This window comes from Trifolium pratense, linkage group LG2, assembly GCF_020283565.1.
Source record: "Trifolium pratense cultivar HEN17-A07 linkage group LG2, ARS_RC_1.1, whole genome shotgun sequence".
NCBI classification, from domain to species: domain Eukaryota; kingdom Viridiplantae; phylum Streptophyta; class Magnoliopsida; order Fabales; family Fabaceae; genus Trifolium; species Trifolium pratense.
This window is the reverse complement of record NC_060060.1, coordinates 34,016,575-34,039,786: the sequence shown is the minus strand read 5'-3', so window position 1 is coordinate 34,039,786 and position 23,212 is coordinate 34,016,575. Positions and strand designations below refer to the sequence as shown.

The 23,212-nt window shown below is 31.2% G+C and overlaps 3 protein-coding genes across 3 annotated transcripts; 1 reads left to right on the top strand and 2 right to left on the bottom strand.

The window, feature by feature from the left end:
• Positions 1-1,872: 1,872 nt before the first annotated feature.
• Positions 1,873-3,369, bottom strand: LOC123910725. The gene is made up of 2 exons (XM_045961921.1): positions 2,829-3,369; positions 1,873-2,612 (listed from the first exon to the last, which is right to left on the bottom strand). The coding sequence occupies exons 1-2, from the start codon at positions 3,192-3,194 to the stop codon at positions 1,995-1,997; spliced, it is 984 nt and encodes a 327-aa protein (XP_045817877.1). The 5' UTR covers positions 3,195-3,369; the 3' UTR covers positions 1,873-1,994.
• Positions 3,370-9,977: 6,608 nt separating this feature from the next.
• LOC123910724 (CRS2-associated factor 2, mitochondrial-like) lies at positions 9,978-12,073 on the top strand. The gene is made up of 6 exons (XM_045961920.1): positions 9,978-10,575; positions 10,691-10,818; positions 10,938-11,163; positions 11,248-11,375; positions 11,479-11,655; positions 11,785-12,073. The coding sequence occupies exons 1-5, from the start codon at positions 10,158-10,160 to the stop codon at positions 11,569-11,571; spliced, it is 993 nt and encodes a 330-aa protein (XP_045817876.1). The 5' UTR covers positions 9,978-10,157; the 3' UTR covers positions 11,572-11,655; positions 11,785-12,073.
• On the bottom strand, positions 12,063-19,094 carry LOC123910723 (potassium channel AKT2/3-like). The gene is made up of 11 exons (XM_045961919.1): positions 18,597-19,094; positions 17,715-17,933; positions 15,560-15,718; positions 15,391-15,448; positions 14,981-15,298; positions 14,613-14,852; positions 13,985-14,302; positions 13,697-13,882; positions 13,206-13,281; positions 12,528-13,097; positions 12,063-12,348 (listed from the first exon to the last, which is right to left on the bottom strand). Exons 1-11 carry the CDS (start codon positions 18,815-18,817, stop codon positions 12,239-12,241), a joined length of 2,475 nt encoding a protein of 824 aa, XP_045817875.1. The 5' UTR covers positions 18,818-19,094; the 3' UTR covers positions 12,063-12,238.
• Between the last annotated feature and the right edge of the window lie 4,118 nt (positions 19,095-23,212).

The following is a 23,212-nucleotide window of genomic DNA, read 5'->3' as shown; positions in this document are numbered from 1 at the left end:
ATAGAATTTTTTTGGATTGTTGGTGTTTTTCTTTTTTAGAATTTTATATATTGTTTGTTGTTTAACCTGAATTATTGAGACGATGATGATTTTTTTTTTTAGTAATACTAAAAAATTTAACCCCATTAATAATTCATGGCTGGGTCCGCCCCTAGGCGAGGATAGAATTATCTTTGCATTATAATAATCACACATATTCTAACAATCTCACAACCATGTGATACTTCTTAACAAGCAGTAATTTATTCGGACTACTTAAATTGAATCAGCAGTAGCTCATCACTATAATTTAAGCTAATTAAATTGGATGTGAAATAGACAATTAGACAACAAAAAAGAAAGGTAATTAAAAAGGGATGACACAAACAAAGGTGAAAAAGGATATTTGTTATTTCATCAAAATATTAATTTGTTTCATGAATTTCTCACTTTGTTCAGTAGTAGGCAGGCAACACAATCCTATTTTTCAATGTTATAATCATGATCATTTTCCACTTTCTAATTTTCCATGTGGAAGCACTTTTGACTTTTACAGAGGAAGATCTTCTCTTGCTTCTAAGATATCAACTACCCTAACACTAGATACATTAGGACTTTTATTGAAAGGTATAGTTTTCAAATCTTTGTACATTGAAGTGTCGTTTAAGATTATGTCTACTATTTACAAAAATTATTGATAAGATATATAATAAAAACAAATCGTTAGTTTTTTTAGTGGTGATTAACGTTGAATTTGGTAGAGAAAACTACAGTTCGATTCCTTGAAAATTTCTTCACCATATAATATTTTTGTTTCACTTTTTTACAAGAATTAATTTGGACTAAAATTTAATTTAAGTTTATTAATCGGTTTTTATGTTTTTTTTCCTTTTTACTTTTTTTTTTGTTTTCAACCAAACAGACCCATAAACTACAAAGTCATATTTTAAATTCAATAAAATAAACACCACATTACTTAAAAATTGCATTCTAACTCACATATTAGTAAGCTATATAGCTCGTACAATTTGATTGAGAACATGATCATGACAGAATAGAATCATGGTTCCGAGTTGTATAATCATAATCACATTCAATTGATTTTTAATTACTAACAGACCATAATTGAGTAAATCCTATATATATATAATATTAAAGATATGCTCCCTTCATCATTTTTTACACCAAAAAACACTAAATGACAGACACATATATAAGATTCATTCAGAAGTTTTATTCTTAGCTAACTTTAAACACTCACTCACTAGAATACAAAATTGTAATAGAGTGGAAATTCTGCCACATAACAGAACAAATTAGTATACTCCTCATAATATCTAGTTATCTAGTTACTTCACAAAAAGATTCTCATTGACTCTACTCAAATATTTTATATTTTAATTTTAATAAATAAACAACTAAGCTGAGTTATATATTTTTATAATTAAAAAAATATTTAAATAATTTGTTTTGCGCATATAATAATGATCGGAGCATATATCTTCTGGTTATCAGAGGAAAGGACGCCGATAATTACGAATTCGGTCGCAAAAACATCAATTTAGCCTCCCAAAAAAGATATGAAGATAAAGCAGCTGTTTAACAAATACAGGTAGAAAATACTGCCCTTGGAATAGAAAGATATTTTTCTTTCTCTTGAAGTTACCAAACTTCTAAATATTCTGTATTCTTATCTAAGAATAGTAATGTTTGCTTTTCTTTAAAGCTATGGAATCACATTCTATTCTCTTGCAAAAATTTATTTCTTATACCACTACTACATCATAAAGGCTTCTTCAAGGCTCAAACAAATATTCTCCTATAGCTAGTTGTTTAACAATAATTTTAAACCATATATAATAACTTAATATAATTATTTTTTAAAAATAAATAAGAGAAAGACCTTAGATTAATGAACAAAAAAGGGATTAGGATTTAGGATTACATTGCTTCATTAAAATTTTATGATAACATAAAAAAATAAATAAAAAAGTACTAGTTATTAATTTCTAGTTCTACCTATGGCTGCACATATCCAAAAGTTTCTTCCTTCCTTCAACTATTTCATCAAAGAAATCATCAAGTTGTCCTGTTATAGTCTCTACACCACATCTCAACAATCCAAAACAACTCTTCACATTCTCAACTTTTTCTTGAATAATCTCACCACCATTATAACATGTTATTCTTTCCAATTCCACTTTCAATTCATCCATTGCAATCTTTGCTTGTTGAAATTCAAACATCATAATCCCTTGTTGAACATCATTGTTGTCTATTTCCTCTGCCACTTTTTGTTGCAATAATGACATTGATACCATGAAACCAGATCCAAAAACCATGTGTCCTTCATGGTATCCTTGTCCTAGTCCTTGGTGAAAACAAGTTGAAGACCAACAATAAGCAATTCCAGTTAGTAGAATCATTAGAAGTAATGAACTAACACTCCTCATTGCGAAAAGAACACCTCTAAAACCACTGAATCCATTTAGTTTTGAATTCGAATCCGAAGAGATGTTCGTGTTTTGGTTCAAACATTGAGATAGTTGTTGAATCCTTGTTTCTGTTAAACTCTTGTTTTCCTCCTCCATTCCTAGAATCTCCCTTTGACAAACATTTATCGCGCGAATAATCTGTACATATTTTTGTATGCATTAATAAAAATATAGAATAAAAATATGATTGCTATTTGCTCATTTATTTATATAACAATGTCATTACTATTAGTACACATTTTTAGAAAATATTTTATATAAAAATTAAATTTATAGAAATGTTGAGAAGACAATATATGTTCACCCGTGCATCAGTTGTAAAATTATGCACGGGTGAATATATTATATACTCACTCGACGTGACAATTCTGGAGTGAAGTGATGGTAGCCATCTAAAGAAGAAGATATATTTGTGGCAGATGAGCAATAGTTGTCCATTCCAGATATGGCAGATTTGAGGACATGACAGGAATCCCAAAGTCTTGAGCTTTCATCCATGTATTCATCAAGCCATTTTCCTCCAACGGGCAACCGAAGTTTGCGAACCAAAAGGGTGAGTTGAGAATGGAAGGATTGGAGAGATGAGATAATTTGTGAAAGGAATTGGAAAGACATGAAGTTGTGGGAGAGAAAGGATTGGTGAAGCTCATTGAGTCCTTGGTTAAGCATATTGTAGAAGCCATTTATTGAAGAGTTTGTGCATGAATTTGAACTCATCATGCAAAGGTAGGTGGAAAAAGAGAGTGTGTGTGTGGAAGTTTATGATGGAGATTGGTGGATTTATATAGTTGCAAGATTAAGGAAAAAGAGTTAATTCAAGCTATATATCAATCAATTAGAAGTTGGTATAACTTAGGAGCTGTTGGGTGCAATTATGAGTGTTTCCTATACAGTGGAGGAGATGATTGGGAATCTCTTGTTTTATTGTGAAAAAAGAGAGAAAAAGAAGAAAAAAATTATGTTTTTTTCTTCTTTTTTTTTTATGAAAAAAAGTTTTGGTGAGTTAAATTTTGAAAGCTCGTACTATCGTTAGAATAGACTTTAAGACTTACAGAATGTCGGGTTTGAACCTTCTCCGGCTACTGAATGGTACTATTCAATCACAAAATTTGATTTCCATTAAATATTACCAGTCAATATCATAGTATAATTGATTGACAGTTCAGATTTGCGCAAGACATAAAATTGGACAGGAAAGCAAAGAGAAGAACCATATCCGAAAATATCAATAGAGATACACACTCTTACAAGTATGAGTCAACTTCTTAATTATCAACCGAAAAAATCTCAGTATATTTGCAATAAAACAAAAAATTTAAATATAAAATTAAGGGAAAAGAGAAGTATAGGTATAGATGATTTTTTTTTTTTTTTTGGTCAAGTAGTCTGGCTAGAAAATCCACCTTAAAGGTGAATAAGTGGAGTGTCCCGGGTTCGAACCCGGGCTCCTGCACATATAGTGCGATGTCCCTACCAACTGAGCTAAGCTCACGGGGACTATGCAACATGAAAACTTGTGTTTTTATTTTTCAATTTCTATGTCTCACATATAATTTTAATTTTATTTCCTTATTTGTTATTCCTTCGAGGGCTATAAGTACAAGTGGTGGGAAAGGAATATTAACAAAAATTGAAGCTCTTCATATACGATATATGTTGGATTGTGTTTCTTAATTGGGGTTTCAAGTTTGACTACTTTGACTATAAAGATTCTGTTTTTCATTCTTCCATTTTGATTTGGTTCCCTTTTGGATTAAGTACAAAAAAATTCTCTTTGGCTTCATTCTTCCCTATGTTTTAATTTTCTTAAGGATATATATTGCATCCTTTGTTGTATTCTTGAAAAGAGAAGTGAATGATGATAGGTTATGTGTGTGTACTAAGTATTTTACACATAACAATGTAGATTCTTCTTTCTTCTTTAGGACCCAACATTCTATTGTGGCAATAAATTAAATCACCATCGTTTGCATGAAATATTATACTATAGAAAAGCCCAAACATGTTGCCAAATGCCAGCAATTCTTGATAGATATATATAGTGCACTAGCTAGTATATATCATATATGTGATGGGTCCTTCTTATATATATTATATAGGGTTTGAATGAATTTAATTGACAAAGATGTAACTCAATATTTTATAATATATATCTTATGCTTTCATATGGTGATATATTTTGCTTAAGAAAAACACATAATTTTACAAACAAAATGATGTAACTAATTTTTTTTTAATAATAACTCATTTTTTTAATTCGTAAGTGTTCTGCGTTTTTGAGTCGTGTGAAAACTGTCTTAACTCTGGTGAGTTTTTTAGACGCAACTCACATAATTTTATCTTTTGTATACATAGATATAGATGTGATAATAAGATGATTGCAAAATCTATTAGCTGGAAGTTGATCATCTTCACTTTATTTGGTATGAGCAAATCAAGCCAACATTTTCACCTTATTGTTAGTATATTCACTAAGCTGTTTGCTTAACATAAAATATTCATGGTTATATTAATTAATTAATTAATTAATTGATATTTGCTATGGGACATAAAACAAAGTTGAATATTCTCTTTGAGATGTTAATTTGTGGTTTATTTCGATCAAATCATTGAAGAATTTGGTAAGGATTTGCACGGGTTGTATTGTAAAGGAAAATACAATGTACCCAAAACAAAATCATCAAAGGGATATCTTGAAAGGAGGACACTTAAATTGCTCTTTCCAACTTATTAGCTGATTTTAAGGGTAAATGCAACCTTCAAGGGAAACCATATCAAATATTCACGGATATTGATCTTGTTGCATTATAAAATCCTTCCCTCCTTTTAATAATGTAAGTCTTTCTTAAGCTAAGGTGCCCACATTAATTAAATATATATACTATTCCTCATATCATTATCCATGTTGGGAAATCAATTCAAATTTCCAATGAAATGTATGAAGATATTTACTAGGTTAATTATGGCAATTCATCGTGTTGATTATTCCTAATTAGTATGACGTTTGTGAGCTTGGGACTTACTATTGGCTCCATAATGTTGGTGTGCCTTTCAATTTCATAGACACTATTGATAAATTTACTGTAGTAACATTTAAGATTAGTACTAATAATTCTTTGTAAGTGGGCTCCAAATTAATCATCTTGACTCACAAGCCGCTTGATGACTATTTGGTTGGTGGTAAATTAAAACGAAAGTGAAGTGTAAGCTGAGATTCTTTGTTTTTAGATCAAGTACTTATACAGTATTAAGACACCAAACAACTAGAGTACGGCGGATTCTAGCGTGAGTGAGGCAGTCATATCTCTCATGGGTGAGAGACTGACTTTGAACCACTGGATGAATTGAACGGTTGTGATGTGGTACCTAGAGAGAGGAAAATTTCTGCGGTAATAGCAGTTGAATAATTCTATTAAAAATGTTATATTATTTTTTGTCTTTAGAATATGTACTGAAATAATTATTTTCTGCAAAACAAAGAAGAAGAAAGGCGAGCTGAGCTGCAAAACGAAGAAGAAACTCAAGGTGCATAGATAAATCAAGCAAGACCCAAAAATATCAAACTCAATATTTCTTCAAACTTTCTTCTCACTCTAAACAACATCAAAAGATCAATAATAAATCTAAATCTATGAAGAAAAGTATCTGATTTGAGAAGAAATTAATCTCTTTAATTTATATTTTCCCCTTTTCCATCTCACTCTAAACATCTGAATCTTGCAATCGTCTCCTTTTCATTTTGCTAAGGCTGTGACAACCATTTTTTTTTAATTTAATGATTTTATGGTTTTTGTTTAGATCTTGATTTTTTACAGATTTGGGGTTTGGAAGAAAGTGGAAGAAAACATATTTTCCATGTAGAGAGTGATGGAAGTTGATGAAGTTATTGGTGGTAGTGATGAAGATGATGAATAAATTGTTTTAAATTTTTGTTTTAAATTTTTTTTTTCTTTTAGAAAAATGAATATATAATTAATTAATCTATGTGACACTAAATAAATAATGAAAATTCTAATTATGGGTTTTTCGTTTTAGAACATTTGATTCAAAATTAAAATAAAAAAATGTATTGTAAATGATTTTTATGATGTTTCTGATAATTAATCGTTATTTTTGACGCTAAAAATGGCTTGAAATCGTCGGGTTTCGTACTGGGTCGCGGGTTAAAATAATCCGGCTGAAGGTTGAAGATAATGATTAATTTAACTTATTTTAATCGACGTTGTCATAATAAAACATTACTTAGCAGACACATATTACTAATAAGATCATGTGTTGTAGCGGCTAAGAACACTACATGTAAGCGTGATGTCATGCGTTCGAATCTGTTCTCATTTGTTTGTCAGTACAATTAGGTGATATTCAACGGTTGGATTGATTAAATTCAAAATTTTCAGTCAAAATCGATAATTGTATTCAAACTTCATGACACTTTCATCAAAACTAGATTTCTGATGAGTCTTTTATTACAATCTTTCTATTCATTCGGAGTCCGATCATCAAAAAAAAAATTCTCATTCGTTTGTCAGTACAAGTAGGTGATATTTAACGGTTGGATTGACTAAATTCAAAATTTCAGTCAAAATGGATAGTTTTATTCAAACTTCCTAACACTTTCATCATAACTAGGTTTTCGATAAGTCTGTTATTACAATCTGTCTATCCATTTGGAATCTGATCATCAAAATTCTATTACTCATTCATCTATTAGTCCAATTGGGTGATATTCAATGGTCGGATCAATTAAATTCAAAATTTTCAATCAAAATCGATACTTTTATTCAAACTTCATGACACTTTCATCAAAACTAAATTTCCGATGAGTCTTTTATTACAATTTGTCCATTCATTCGGAGTCTGATCGTCAAATTTTTTTTTCTCATTCATTTGTCAGTGTAGTTAGGTGATATTGAACGGTCAGATCGATTAAATTTAAAATCTCCAATCAAAATTGGTAGATTTAGTCAAAGTTCATTACCCTTTCATTAAAACTAGGTTTCATATGTGATTGTTATTAGAGTAAATAATTTTTTATCCCATTGCAAAGTATGCAGATTTGTTTTACCCCTATAAATAAAAATTTATAATCCCCGCAATGCACAAAGTATGCAGATTATTTATTTAGTGTCACATAGATTAATTAATTAATTATATATTCATTTTTCTAAAGAAAAAAAAATTAAAACAAAAATTTAAAACAATTTATTCATCATCTTCATCACTACCACCAATAACTTCATCAACTTCCATCACTCTCTACATGGAAAATATGTTTTCTTCCACTTTCTTCCAAACCCCAAATCTGTAAAAAATCAAGATCTAAACAAAAACCATAAAATCATTAAATTAAAAAAAAATGGTTGTCACAGCCTTAGCAAAATGAAAAGGAGACGATTGCAAGATTCAGATGTTTAGAGTGAGATGGAAAAGGGGAAAATATAAATTAAAGAGATTAATTTCTTCTCAAATCAGATATTTTTCTTCATAGATTTAGATTTATTATTGATCTTTTGATGTTGTTTAGAGTGAGAAGAAAGTTTGAAGAAATATTGAGTTTGATATTTTTGGGTCTTGCTTGATTTATCTATGCACCTTGAGTTTCTTCTTCGTTTTGCAGCTCAGCTCGCCTTTCTTTCTTCTTTGTTTTGCAGGAAATAATTATTTCAGTACATATTCTAAAGACAAAAAATAATATAACATTTTTAATAGAATTATTCAACTGCTGTTACCGCAGAAATTTTTCTCTCTCTAAGTACCACATCACAACCGTTCAATTCATCCAGTGGTTCAAAGTCAGTCTCTCACCCATGAGAGATATGACTGCCTCACTCACGCTAGAATCCGCCGTACTTTAAATGCATTACATTTAGAACAACAATGAGTTAGTAAGGTAAATAAATTAGTAGTATTAATTAAGATTATGTTTAAAAAATAAAAATAAATGCATATAGAAAATTGAATTGAAAGAGAGCTTATTGAAGGACATTTTATATCTTTTTAAAGGACGCTTATAATTGTTTAAAAAAAAAAAGACGCTTATAATTAGAGACAAATGAAGTAATATTTATTTAGAGTCCGTTTGTTACGGATTAAAAAAATAGTGATTTTGATCTAAAATAATTTAGAGATTAGTTTTTAGAGATTTTTAGAAAAGTTGAATTTACTTTGTGTTTGTTTATTATAATAAAAATCACTTTTTTTAAATAAAATAATCTTTAGTTTGTTTGGATAGAACTTATAAAAGTGATTTTTTTAATTATAAATAATTTTTTTCTTTTAACATTTTTTTTCTCTCTCCTCTAAAAAAAAATCTATTATTTTATAAGCTACTCTTAGTAGCTTCTCATTTTTAGCTGTTTTCTGATTATTTTTAGTTTCTGATTATTTTAAAAATCTATAACAAACAGATGCAAAATAATTAAAAGTGATTATTTTTATAAAAAAAATGATTTTTTTTTCTAAAATAAACTATAACAAACAGTCTCTTAGTCAATTTCTATTTGATGTGGGACTAACGATAAACACTTGAATTTCATTAATTTCTTTCTCAAGTATGTGTAACTATACTCGCATAGTTGTTATCAACCAACAAAATATGATATCTTACTCCAGAAGACATTCGAAACAAGGATCCATTTATAAAAATTAGACTCTAAAATATTTATAAAAATATAAAATAAAAAAACTCCAAAACCAGTTATTGAAAAACTGAAAGAATACTGGAAGTGACAAAATGCTAAAGAGAATGAGAGTAATTTCAAAACCATAATATGTTCTCAAAATAATAAAAAAAATTAATCCAAACTAATAAACCATAAAACTTATTTTAGTTGAGATGTTCTTAAAAATCTAGGCCTAATGTAGATTAACTTCTAGTTTATGGAAACATCTAAATTAAAATAAGTTTTATGGTTCATTTTTTTTGATACAAAAGAGGCCTAAGCCCAAGAGAAGAAACTAAAATGAGATGACTCTAGGGGTAGTAACCCCCATTACATCCATAAGCAACAAACTACTCAAACTAGTCGGACATTGTTCATAAACACGTAGTCCAGGTCCATGTTGGCAAGAGCATCCGCACATGCATTTGCTTCACGGTATGTGTGACAAATTCTAATCTCTCAATCCAATGCTAACAGTTGACGGATTTCCTGAATAAACCTCCATCCGGCAATATTACCAGTGTCCAGTATTAGTACTGTTTAGCATCTGAACCACAAGTCCACAACTCTAGAATCCACTTACACCTTCAACTTGGTGATGTCGTATTCCCGCGCAACTCTAGTTTATGGTTCATTTAGTTTATGGAAAAGTGTTAACATGTCTAAGCTAATTTCATTTTATTTTTTTTAAAGTTTTATTTATCAAAGAAAAAAATTTGAAAATTACAACTTGTAATTGTATACAAAGATAAATTTGTTTGTGGTTTATCTTACTTAAATTTAGAGGTGAAATTACTGATATATCCCTAATATTTTAAGAAAATTCTTCTTCTTCTCCCGCGGTGCAATCATCGTCCCTGCGACTGCGCCACTTCACCTCATACCTAATTTTCATCATTCGATGGAGTTTCTTTAGTTTTTCAATTCAATACTAGAGAATGAATTGTTGTTTACTTTGAATAAAATAGTTGCAGAATTTGGGGTTTACAAAAAAAAACTTTTGTTTGCAGTTTCTTGCTGAATGCGGAACCGGCTCTTTTCCTTCCGTCGATATCTAAGCCAATCCATTCAACATGACCTATACGATCCGCCATTTTCCCCCTCTACAAACAACAAAAATGGATTGACTCAGAAATCATCGATGGAAGGAGACACTCTGAAATCAGATCTTCCATTCCAGTTCATGTACTCTTACTCAGAAACTGACCCCTCTATAAAACCAATAAGCTTCCGTGAATCGCCCAAGTTCTCTCCTTTTGGACCAGGCCGGCTCGACCGCAAATGGACTGGAATCTCCGCTCCGGTTCAGCATGAAGTGGACCGGAAGAAGATTGAAGAGGACCGAAACAGGGTCCTTGGTGCCCCTCTGGATGATCAAGAGGTTGCGGAGTTCGTTGAACGCTACCGTCACAGTGACTGCTCTAGGCAAATCAATTTGGGTCAGTAAATTTTTTTATTTTATTTTATTTTTAGTTAAGGTTGTTTAACATAATAATATTCTTTACCTAATTTATTGATTGATGGTTGATCCATCTTGATGTTATGTTGTGCTAGGGAAGGGGGGAGTCACTCACAACACTTTGGATGACATCCATAACCATTGGAAGAAGGCTGAAGCTGTGAGGATTAAGTGCTTGGGTGTGCCAACTCTAGACATGGACAATATTTGCTTTCATCTTGAGGTCGTCAACACAATTGTTTTGCATTTTCATTTATTTATTTATTTATTACTGGAAAGATGATTGATTGATCGATCTTTCTAAAATAGTTTGTGTTGAAATGCTTGTTTATTTCCCTATAGGACAAGTCCGGTGGGAAAGTTATCTACCGCAACATCAATATACTGCTCTTGTATAGAGGACGACATTATGATTTCAATAACCGTCCAGTTATACCTCTTATGCTGTGGAAGCCTTATGCACCAATATATCCTAAGCTTGTGAAGAATGTGATTGAAGGTTTGACACACGAGGAAACAAAAGAATTGAGAAACCGGGGTTTGAACTCCCATCCTCTGATGAAACTCAGTATGTAAATATGCGATTATCTTTTTACTATTCCGGTTTAAAGTAGTATTATTCGATATGCTAAGTTGTGGTTTTCATGTTCAGCTAGAAACGGTGTTTATGTGAATGTGGTGGAGAGGGTGAGGGAAGCTTTTAAGACTGAGGAGGTTGTGAGACTGGACTGCACTCATGTGGGTACAAGTGACTGCAAAAAGATTGGAGTGAAGCTAAGGGTATGTATGTGTGTCTATACAATTATAAAATTCAATGTTTTTAATCTTTAGATTGAAAATAAAATGTGTATGTTGTGGTTAATGTATTTTCCTATTAGCACAGGATTTAGTGCCATGTGTCCCGATCTTGTTCAAGGATGAACAAATAATCATTTGGAGAGGAAATTTAGATCAAGAACAATCTTCGGACCCATAATGTAGTCTTAAAATTAGAGATGTTTCCAAGATTGTGTTTGATTCAGGCCTTGGAAGGATGGTCTTAATTGACTATAGTGCAAAGGTAATATTCTTTTTTTAATTGAAATTGTTGTAACTTGTATGGTACCATTTCTTTGACCAATGAATTTGACATAGACATAGTTTGCCAGTCAACATTTGTATTCATGAATCATAATCTGGTAATCTGCAGGAGGAGAAATTCATTGGTTCATGATTAAAATCACTCAAATCAGCTTGCCACCTGTCAGACAAACTGTAAGACTTTCGTAGCCGGATTATTTCCAGGAGTTGATTATTCATTTGTTTTTGAAATGACAAATGTTAGTTGTTCTTAGTTACTGTATTTTGTTAGTATCCTCCTGTGTTAGGCACCCACTGCGTTCACTGCTTTAAGGAAATGTTTATTTTGATAGCTTGAATGAAATACTATATGTTGTTATGTATTTAAAGCAATGAATCAGACCATTATACTATTCAAAGTTTTTCTTATGATGTATCAAATTGTTTATTTTCCTATGAATCAGACAAATCATACTCCAATACCACTTTTTAAGAAACCCGAACAATGAGAAACAAAATAAAAGACACAATTCTATTGTGCAATAGTATATATTTACACTTGACGTTTTGCATCAATAGGCTCTTCAACAAAAAAAAAGTTTATCATTATCTCTGATCACATCAATACTGTCAATTTCTGCTCCTTCTTCATTTGTCACCATTGCACCTCTCGCATCAAACCCAAATTTTTCACCTGTGTTGTACACATGTATGATTATATATCAGGATACTAAGACCTGCATATTTTTTCTCTCAAAAATTATGGTTTCTCACTTTGCCGGGATGAAAAACAACTTACAGGGACTAAAACTAAAAAAAATGGGGAATCTGAATTTTTTTTTTTTTTTGATGATGAGGAATCTGAAATTTTACCTGCAATACTTTTGAGCTTTTCCAATGAATCAGGCAGCCTTATTAACTTTCCAGCTTCAATAAAACCTTTTTCTCTTCTCACTTCTGGGTGACCTCTATATATGCTTACTCTCGGACACTCTAGTCCATTAAATCGTCCCCAAATTTGCTTCTGTTCTTCTTGATTTTTCCCCTTTAATACAAACTCACTAGGCATTGTCTCACTCACATTAATTAGATGCCCGATTTCGCGTTTCTGCAGCATTTCATTTAAGGTGGATGCAGAAAATTCGTGAACATGTACATCAGCGACATCTGAACCGTTCATGACAAGCAGTTGAACCATATCCACAAGATTTTCTGCCATAGCAATTTGTATAGCTGTCATGCCATGTCGATCTTTGGAGTCAATGTTTAGTCCTTGTTTTAAAAGCTCATTCATCACTGTTAAATCATTTCTTTTTGCTGCCTCACATAGGATATTTCCTGCTGTGTATGGATCGGAAAGAGCAGATAGCTGATAGAGGATTCTGAATATTGAGTAATGATTTGATGCTATAGCATACCACAATGCAGTATTGCCATTGATATCTGACAATAATGGTAATGTAAATCACTACATGAATGTAAAATATCAACCTTAAAAAAGTAAAATAAGAGAGAACTATATGTCTAAGTTAAAAGATAGATATCTGATACCTTTTATATGTATGTTGCATGTATGCTTGAGCAAGACTTTAACACACTCTTCATGCCCGTTTGAGGCTGCTATGTGCTGCACAAAAACCAACAAGTTGATAGTTTTGACGAATACTTGTTTGATAATCCCTTATCAGTTTTGAAGTTGTAATGATCAATACTATAGTAAAGGAAGGGAGTAACCTAAGAAGTACTCCTACAAACACGGACATCAGAAACGACACTAACACAAACACTGATTATAAATGCAACATAATGAAATTAATTGAATGCAACCACATGTCTTGGTGTCGTATCGGTGTCAAACACTAACAAGTGTCGGAAACCATACAGATCATCGATTTGAAGTGTTGTTCTACATACGAAGTAACCTATTTCAAAGGTTAAAATATCAAAAGTATTGAAAGGGCAGATACCACAGATGCAATATCAATTTTTAAATGTTAGATATTTGATTTGATTTTAAGAAATATAGACATGAGCATACATACCAATGGAGTTTTCCCTTTTGAGTCTCCAATGTCAGGATCCAAACCTGCTCTCAGAAGCTCCTCAAGAAAAGCAGCATTACCTGTGCTGGCCACAGTTAACAAATTCACAGCCATGTTAGGGTCCTCTTCTTCCACATTTTCCACCATTAAATCTTTGATACTCAAATCCTTAAGCTGCTTGAAATGCTGCAATTGAATCACATTATACATTGGGCTTTAGAATTGAAACCATAAGCATCATTATTACTAGTAATTACTCACAAGTCACAAGCCAAGACAGTAACCAACCTGAAGGAAATTTTTGAGTATTAGTATATTGTCTTCTTTTTTAATCTGCATTGCTTCTATAAGAGTATTGGTTTTCACCCTCAGAAGCTGTGTGAGAGTCTTGGTTCTGTAGGTAAAGCTCTGAGGCCTGCAACAAAGTGCACCAACTTCTCCAAACATGTCTCCTGTTGTTAGAGTCCCTAAAGTTCTCTCTTTCTCTATAACACTATCAATGATCTCTACTTCTCCTGACACTATAATATAAACATCATCTGGTGATTCATTTTGCATTATAACATCCTCTCTAGGTGGTATGTATTCTGCCTTCATTTTTGCAACCTGCAGCACATTCACAATTTATAAGGGACTGTTTGGATTGACTTATTTGAACTTATTTACTGACATAATCACTTGTGAGACTGCTTGTGAGAGTTCATAGAAACAAAACAACTTATGACATGTCATGAGCTGTTTTTACCTTATTTCCATAATCTCTCCAGGATAGATTATGAAAACAGTTTGACTTAATTTTATCTGTGTTATAGAAATAAGCGATTAATTAAGCTATTTATCCAAGCAGGGTCTCTATCCATCTATTCATTTTGACAATCATCAATATAAGTGTAAGAATCAAAATTTAGTATCTTACTAGGGACAAAAGGATTTCTTTTGAGACGCCTTGGAAGAGATAGACTTTCTCGACAGTTGGAAAAAACAAATGCTGGCAGATGCTTTTGCAAATTGACTTTGGTAGCTGTTCAATTAGTTCGTGTTGATTCAAGCTCTCTGCCTTAAATCTTAAACACATGTAAGCTAGGATCTGTTCTTTTAACCTTGGAGGCAACCGGTTTCGGCACACAAAGTTTGATGCTGCTTCAATGCTATTTCTCTGCAACAAAATCATATGTAATAAACGGCATTGTCATGAAGTTCTTGTGACATGAAACAGTAGTATGCAATCTCTTGCAGTAGTAATGAATACTTTCTGTCAAAAAAATGTAGTAATGTAATACTTACAAATTCCATGGTGCGGCGAGTTCCTTCAACAACAAGATTTGTCATGTTACCAATCAAGTAAGCAGTTAGACCAAGGTTGAAGAGCATGTAGAAAATAATGAAAATCATTTCCATGGTGTTGACAGCATGAAGGTCACCATAACCAACAGTTGTCATGGTAGTGATGGACCAGTAAATGGCTGAAATATATCTGATTCGAGGGCTTGTCTCTCTAAAGTTTGGAATCACTGCTCCAATCCATGTCTTTCCTTCATGAGGGTACATATCAGCTAGCATGTAATACAAGCACCCGGCACAATGAACTGAAAAAAGTGTTACCTGCACCAAAATTTATCAACTAAACCATTAATTTTACCGAACATTTCATATTTATCGGCTATAACTAGCTTATACACGAAAATGTGACATACAGAAAGAAGCCTAGCACATCTGACCCAGAAATAGCTGAACCTGATGTCTTTCTCAAGCCTGGCAAAGTAAATGAATGCAGTTGAATCAATTCTATTATTCTAACGTACATTTACAAAACTATATGGTAAAGTGAATGGGACATTAATTAAAAAGAGAAAGATTGAGAACCTAGTGAAGAATTGCTTGACACGTCTGATTCTCCAAAATCTTAGCATTCCCAAGAGGAAGTAAGGTAGACCCAATTTGTGTTTTCCAGTTAAAAAAAAGCCTATTGCTTCATATGGTATAGTTGATGCCACATCCATTAGGAACCATGTTGACAAATACCTACCTCAACATTTAACATCATCATCAATTCATCATCATCATCATCATCATCATCATCATCAATATAGTAAAAGAGTCTTGTTAACAATTCTTTAAGCTCATGATCTAATGCTTATTTAATATAAATTTGTTTTTTTAGTTATTTCAAAAGTAAGTTTTGAGTAATTTTTTTAATTATTTTTAAAGCATGTATTACCAAATCCTTGACCATTTGTCTCAAAGGTGTCAGTTCAATGGTAAGAGTTTAACCTTGTAATCTCATATGACGAAATTCAGTGTCACTAATATAATTTCCCATATAAAAAAATATTCCCCCAACACTTAGCATATAATTCATAAAAATATGATACAAATTATTAATCCAGTGTGTATATGATGAATAATATGATGTTACCCAATGACTTAATATCACCTTTCTTAATTTTGTTTTTAATTGTATATGGTAATTCTTTAATTTAAGTCAATCTTTTGTCACATGGTTGCAACAACTAGATAGTTTCTCTTCACAACCCAAGTTTCTCTTCTGACACAAAAAATGTAGAAAATTTAGGTAAATAGAAATCGAAGTTTTCTGCGTGTTTTTGTGTGCGAAGAAAAACTTGACGGTGGGAAGAAAAACTTTCCAACAACTATTTTTGGACTGAGGCTCTAACATTTATGGATCATCCTGATTGCTTTAGATTACTGGGCCCTATATTTGAATTGGACTGGCCCACTTAAATTTCTAGTACCCACTGATTGTAATTTGGTGGACCCTGGCCCATACATATTTTTGTGGTTAAACATAGACCAGGTGTTCACTATCTTATCTTATTTAAATTTAATTTAATACTCCTACAACTTAATCATCATTATTATTAAGACAAAGACATTTTTTGGTTGGATTAGATTATTCAAAACCGACAACTGAATAGTTGATCTAACACATGAATGTTATCAAACTTAGGTTGGAATTAGGCCATAATGTTTAGCCTCTCCAAAAATATATGAATTTGGAATTTAGGAAAACGAATAAGTACAAGCAATCCCTCACGCATGAATATAAATTAGACAAAGAATAATAATAATAACAAATCAAGTTCTTTCTGATCAAAGAATGTCAGATAGTATTATATTCGGGAAATGGAACTTTTGATCTTTTTCATTAGAATAAATAGAATAATAATACTCTATTTATGTTTCAAAGAATAATAATACTTTCTTTTTCCATAAAAATAGAATAACAATACTTTCTTACTTCTGAGATTGAATAATAAAATATTAAATTGTTTTTTATGGACAAAAATATTAAATTCTTCTAGTCACCTTTTCATGTTTTTGTTCAATAGACGAAGTGAATCACCACTATAAATTTATACACGCAATTATGTTTTGAGTTTGAATTTAAATGAAAATATTCAACCTAACAATATTTACATTTATCAGTTGAGTTGAACTTGACATATTTTATATATAAATTTATACACGCAGTTATTTTTTGCGTTTGAATTCAAATGAAAATATTCAACCTAACAATATTTACATTTATCAGTTGAGTTGAACTTGACATATTTTATATTCAACCTAACAATATTTACATTTATCAATTGAATTATATTTTATAAATTTCGTGTTTTCTTTCCTTTAAATAAACTAAGAAACTAACCGAATACTCCAAAACATGCAAACCCGCAAGATCATAAAAATTTATCCATTATTATTTTGCATAAATATTTCTAGATTGCCGAATAAGTAAAGTTCATAAAAAATATTTTTAAATAAAATAAATAAATAAGTGAACTCTAGCCACTAGGCTACTTGACAAAAATAAATAAAAAATAAATAAATAAGTGGTTATGAGATTTATTTTATTTTTTTGGGAAAAAGTATTGAATTGTTCTCGTCATTTTTTTTTTCTTTTTCTAATTGGCGTTTACTACACAAAACAATATATAAAATCCAAGATTGCAAAATAAAAAAAAAAAAAAAGTGATTTAGTCATTTAGAAATTAATTACCTGACAGCAATTTTTTTGGAATCTCGTACAAGTAGATGAGTTGTTCGATCTATGTATGCGACGAAGAATGTCAAAACAATATCAACAGCAAAGAAAAGATCAACAATATTGTCCACCTTATAGAGTTTGCTATTTGGAGATGAATGCATGAAAGCAACTTCAAAAGGATAAACCCATGCAGAATAAGCTACCAAAATAACCATAAAACTCTCCCAACCCCTGCACATTAATTCATCATATCATTATATATCAAAACCAAAAATAATACTTTAATTTAACTAAGATATTGAGCTTAAATAGTAAATGAACTTCTCCTAGAATAGATTGTTTGAGAGAACCTAAGTTCAGTTCCTAGAAAAACAATTCTTAATCAGATTTTCCTAACCTAGCAGCCGAACTCTGGATTACCACGATCTCTTCTCTTAGATACTTTGAATTTTTACGAAATCACAATGATATATTTTGATTATGTTTCAAACCTAAAAGTGTACTTTTTGTTAAAATTGGTCCAACAAATTGAAGTGAGTTCTTTAAAAATTAACTATTATAAAATTAGTGGTCTTTTGAGACTATTTAATTTTTACCAAAAATATAATTTGGACTTTTTGTTCTTACAATGTTAAACAAGTATTAAAATATGGAAAATGTTAAACGGTGCCCCTTGTGTCAGCTCAATTTTTACTAAAATTGTCGTTGAGATTTTATCAAATTCACCGTAAATTCAAACATACATTAATTACTGTCAAAATCAAGTATTTACCTAAAAGGAAGTCCTAAATGGTATCAATATAAAATTATAAAAAGCTTAATTATAATGTTAAGAGAGAAAGGGGTTGAAAAGATTAATTAACTTGGTCTCAAAAAAATAAACTAGCTCTCTACCTGTATCTAGAATCCATTGGGGATATGATCCACCCTTTTGAGCAAACTGGATTTTGCTTTGAAACACCAAGTGGAGGAAGAATGAGCTTTGAAATATTCCTTAGATTGAAAGATGAAGAAGATGTATAATCTTCATGAAGATGCTCTTCATGATGGTGCTTTCTCTTCAAGCTAGAGGCTAAGTCATGAAGAGGATTATATGAACTGAAATTGTTCTCCATTCTAGCTACTTCTACGTGTATACAACTCACAAATTCTAAAATAATGGTATGGAGATTTGAGAATAGATCCTAAAATAATGAACAAGAAGAAGAATATATTGGTTAAAGGAGAAAAGAAAGAAAGGGCAAACTCAACACAAGGAACATGATGATATTATTGTGCGGTCCTTTCATTTAGCACTATATAGTGACCCAAAAAATTGTGGTTTTGAATATATATAGCTGGTTGTTAGAAGCACATAAAATTGAAGTAATAATTGATTGTGTTATATGATATATATGGTATTAGTATACTATACTATATAAAACCAATTTCAATGAATTGGTCCAAGTAGTAACCGGAAATGATCTTGATTCCTCTTAAGCATGTGGTCATAAGTACGATTATGTCTCATACATGTGGAGAAAATTAAATTAAGAGGGTAGAACTCATCTTGTGTGTCCCACAGATTTCCCAACGAAAATTAGTCATTGTTAAATCAGTTGCAGGCTATAATGTAGAATATGCGTGGGATGAAATCTTTAATAGTGCACTGATGGTGGAAGCCAATGTATATTTTCCATTTTTTAAAAGTAAGAGTAGAAAAAGTGGGTTATGTCCTCACGAGTTTAGCTCAGTTAACATTGACATTGCATTATATATATTCACCGTGAAATTGAATCTTCTAGTCACCGTGAGATTATTATGCTAAAGATATTGGTTTGGTCTATGGTACATATCCGCGTGACACTCTCTCTCTCTCTCTCGTATAATTGTAACATCATTTTCTGATGTTACAACATGCATTATTTGGTCGACTACTTACTGGCTAGAAAACATGAAAAATGAAAAACTCGTACAAAGTGTGTAAACTCAAAAGCAATACTAAATTATGTGGTTATTATATATTCAAAAGGTGTTACGGTAAAAATAATAATAATAATTCAAAAGGTGTAATAAGGAAATGGAATATATATCATCTATCATCATGACCTCCATGTGTATTGCAAGAATTCATGTCATCATACAAGAAATATCTTGAGTATAATATAAACAAAAGGGTAATTTCTCTTTGTTTTTTGTGGAATTTTGAGTTTTTGGACTTGTTAGAAACACATAACATGTGAAAAAAATAGTAGTGTTGGAAATTTGAGTAAAGTACCAATATGAAGTCCACACACTCGATCTCTTAAGAAGACAAACTCTAAGAGAAAAAACTGCAACACCATGCGCAATTGCGCATAATTCAATTATAGGCATATAAATTTTAGAAATGTTACTAAAAAAAATGTTTTGGAACTTTTTCTGAGGAGTCTCTAATATCATCATAGCAAAATAGTTATAAATAAAATTAAAAAATAAAATTAAAGATTAGTACGTTTAACTAATTTGCGCTTTGGTTTTCTTCACATACATGTCTATAGGTTTGCATAACATGGGTTATTATATGGATTTATGGATTTGGATTCTCTTCAATATTTTTCTTTTTCCGCAGTTTGATAAATATTCATCTTTTATTTCAATATATATTTAGCTTATAGATAATAATGTTTAAATATGTTAAGAAGTCCCACATCGGTTGCGAGATGGCCTGACTAAGTGTTTATATACTAGAGGCAATCCTCACCTTACAAGCCGGTTTTGTAAGGATGAGTTAGGCCCAATATCCATTTCTAAGATGGTATCAGAGCCTATCCTAGATCCATTTGTTATTTGTTGTGGAGACCTCCCATATTTGGGCCACCCGTTGTTGTTGATCCCACGTTCCAGCTTGTTCAGTTCTGGACGTGAGGGGGTGTGTTAGAAGTCCCACATTGGCTAGAGATATGGTAAAGATAGCCTTTATAAGTGTAGTGCAAACCTCAACTCTTAAGCTAGCTTTTGTGGTTGAGTATAGGCCTCTAAAATTCTAATATGGTATCAGAGCCTCTCCAAGATCCGTTGGGCCACCCGATATCGGGCCACCTACCATTTATATCCGCGTACCAAGCCCAATAGCGCTGGACGCGAGGGGGTGTGTTAAGAAGTCCCACATCGGTTGCGAGATGGCCTGACTAAGTGTTTATATACTAGAGGCAATCCTCACCTTACAAGCCGGTTTTGTAAGGATGAGTTAGGCCCAATATCCATTTCTAAGAAAATAGGTATTATGTGGTTATCACTTTGTGATTGTTTACTTTTAAGTAATTTCTATGATTATTTTCTCCTTTATTTATCTATATAAACTTATTATATTCTCTCCGTCTAATAAAATATTTATCTTGAATGGTCTTAAATAATATAAACAAATATTAACTATTTCTAGCTTATTATTTTTTAAATTACACTTTAATTTAAATAGTTTGGATTTTATACTCCAGTAAAAACTTTATTCTAATAAAAAAAATTCCAGTAATTTAGAAAATACAATTTTTTTGAAGCAAAAATACAATTTTTTTTAATAGCCCACTAAATGCTGAAGATAAAAATAAAAAAGAATGATATAGCGTTGGAAAAGTCTAATGGAATTTGTGAAGGGTGTGTTAGAAATAATATAAAACCATTGATATGGCTCTATCCTAACACCTTAAGGTTTTGGGATAATCGGTTATTTGACATGGTATCAGAGCTTCTATGACTAAGTGGTCTAGAGTTCGATCCCCGCTCCCCTCACTTTCTAATTAAAAAGTGGAATTTAAGCATATGGTAGGTGGGCCTATGCATTATCCACGCTTCAAGCCCAAGTGGGCTCTTGCGTGAGGGGGCGTGTTAGAAATAATATAAAACCATTGATATGGCTCTATCCTAACACCTTAAGGTTTTGGGATAATCGGTTATTTGACAGTCACATTAATACTCACTCGATATGGGATGGTTCAGAATAGGTATTTTCATGTTTATGCCTTCAGTCACCCCATGCCATGCCATGCCATGCCCTGCCCTCCAAGTGCAGTGTAAATTACGTGTTATCGACTACTTTCATGTCTTTAAGAACCTAACTAGTACTAGTATCTATCAACATATTTGTTGGAACATTTGGTGATATGATTCTCCTTTATTAAAAAAAAAAAACTTAGACTCTTAAAGTTATCAAATTTATAAGTGACTCCAACTCTCTATAAGAAAATTATCAAAGTTCTGTTACTAATCTGAAAAAATTGGTCTTAAATCTATAAGGACTATGAATTATACGGGTCGATTCACTCGACAGAATATAAAATAGTGTCTTCCCTTCAAACTTGCAAATAAAACTTAAGTTTATATTCCATTTTTTCAATAGAAAAAATTGATATATTTTTTTATATTTAGAAGACCAAAGTTAATAAATAAAAGAGACCATAAACTTTGCAAGTAGAAATAGTAAAATAATGTACATGTTTGAATTTATGGTAAAATCAACAGAATCAAACTGAAACACCACAAATAAAATAACCCACTTGGATGGTTAGGTGTTATTGGCTTGTGATCTGGGAGTGCACTCCTCCTTAAGGTTTCAAGTTCGATTCTCTCTATCAATTTAAGTGGATTAATTTAACTTCTTAAAAAAAACATTGCAAATATGATTTTCTGAGATGAAATATTGTAATTATAATAAAACCTCCTTGAAAAATTAAATAAAACTACAATGTCAACAATCACCATAATTTAATAAAATTCACCCCACCTGCAAACATAAAAGAAAATTGCATCTGAGGCTCTGAGCTATGTTATTGAGAATGCATGTGCTTCTGTAGCATAAAAAGGGACAGCATGGTAACACTCACTATCAAGGTAAAACAAAAGGGCTTTTTTATGTGGCAATGCATCTTTAATATTCATTTGTTTATTTATTCTATATTATATAAAATAAAAAAAGTGAGGTTGCATGAATAAAAGTTTGTCACGTAAGCATTGGTCCTTTTAATTCTGATAAAACGACGACCATATAACAATGACAAATTGACAATAGACATGTTTAAAGTTTGGCCATATACATTCTTTGGGACCTTCTTCCAACTTCAAAAGCCGTATAAATTAGTAAGAGTTGTATAATTTCAAAATTAAAATACAAACATACACTCCGTACGTTTTCTAGCTTTTACAATGTATATAAGAAATTATTTTTTGTGTTAATCATTAATTTTTAAAATAATAAATTCTAATAATTCAGAGTTCAACCAAAAAATAAGTAAAACTTGATTAAAAAATTGTTTCACATATTAAAATTTTGATTGTATGAGCTGACATGGATACTATATGTTTTTTTTTTTACTAAAATATGTTGATCACTTGGTTTTATGAAATTTTATATGGTTTGGTTTTCCTCTCAAGAAATTGTGGTTGGGTTAATTTTTCTAAAAAAAATGAAAATAATGATTTTGCAAACTCCAACAGAATATGGAAAATAGAAGATATTAGTGTTTCTAATATTAGAAGAAAACAAAAACATCAACAAG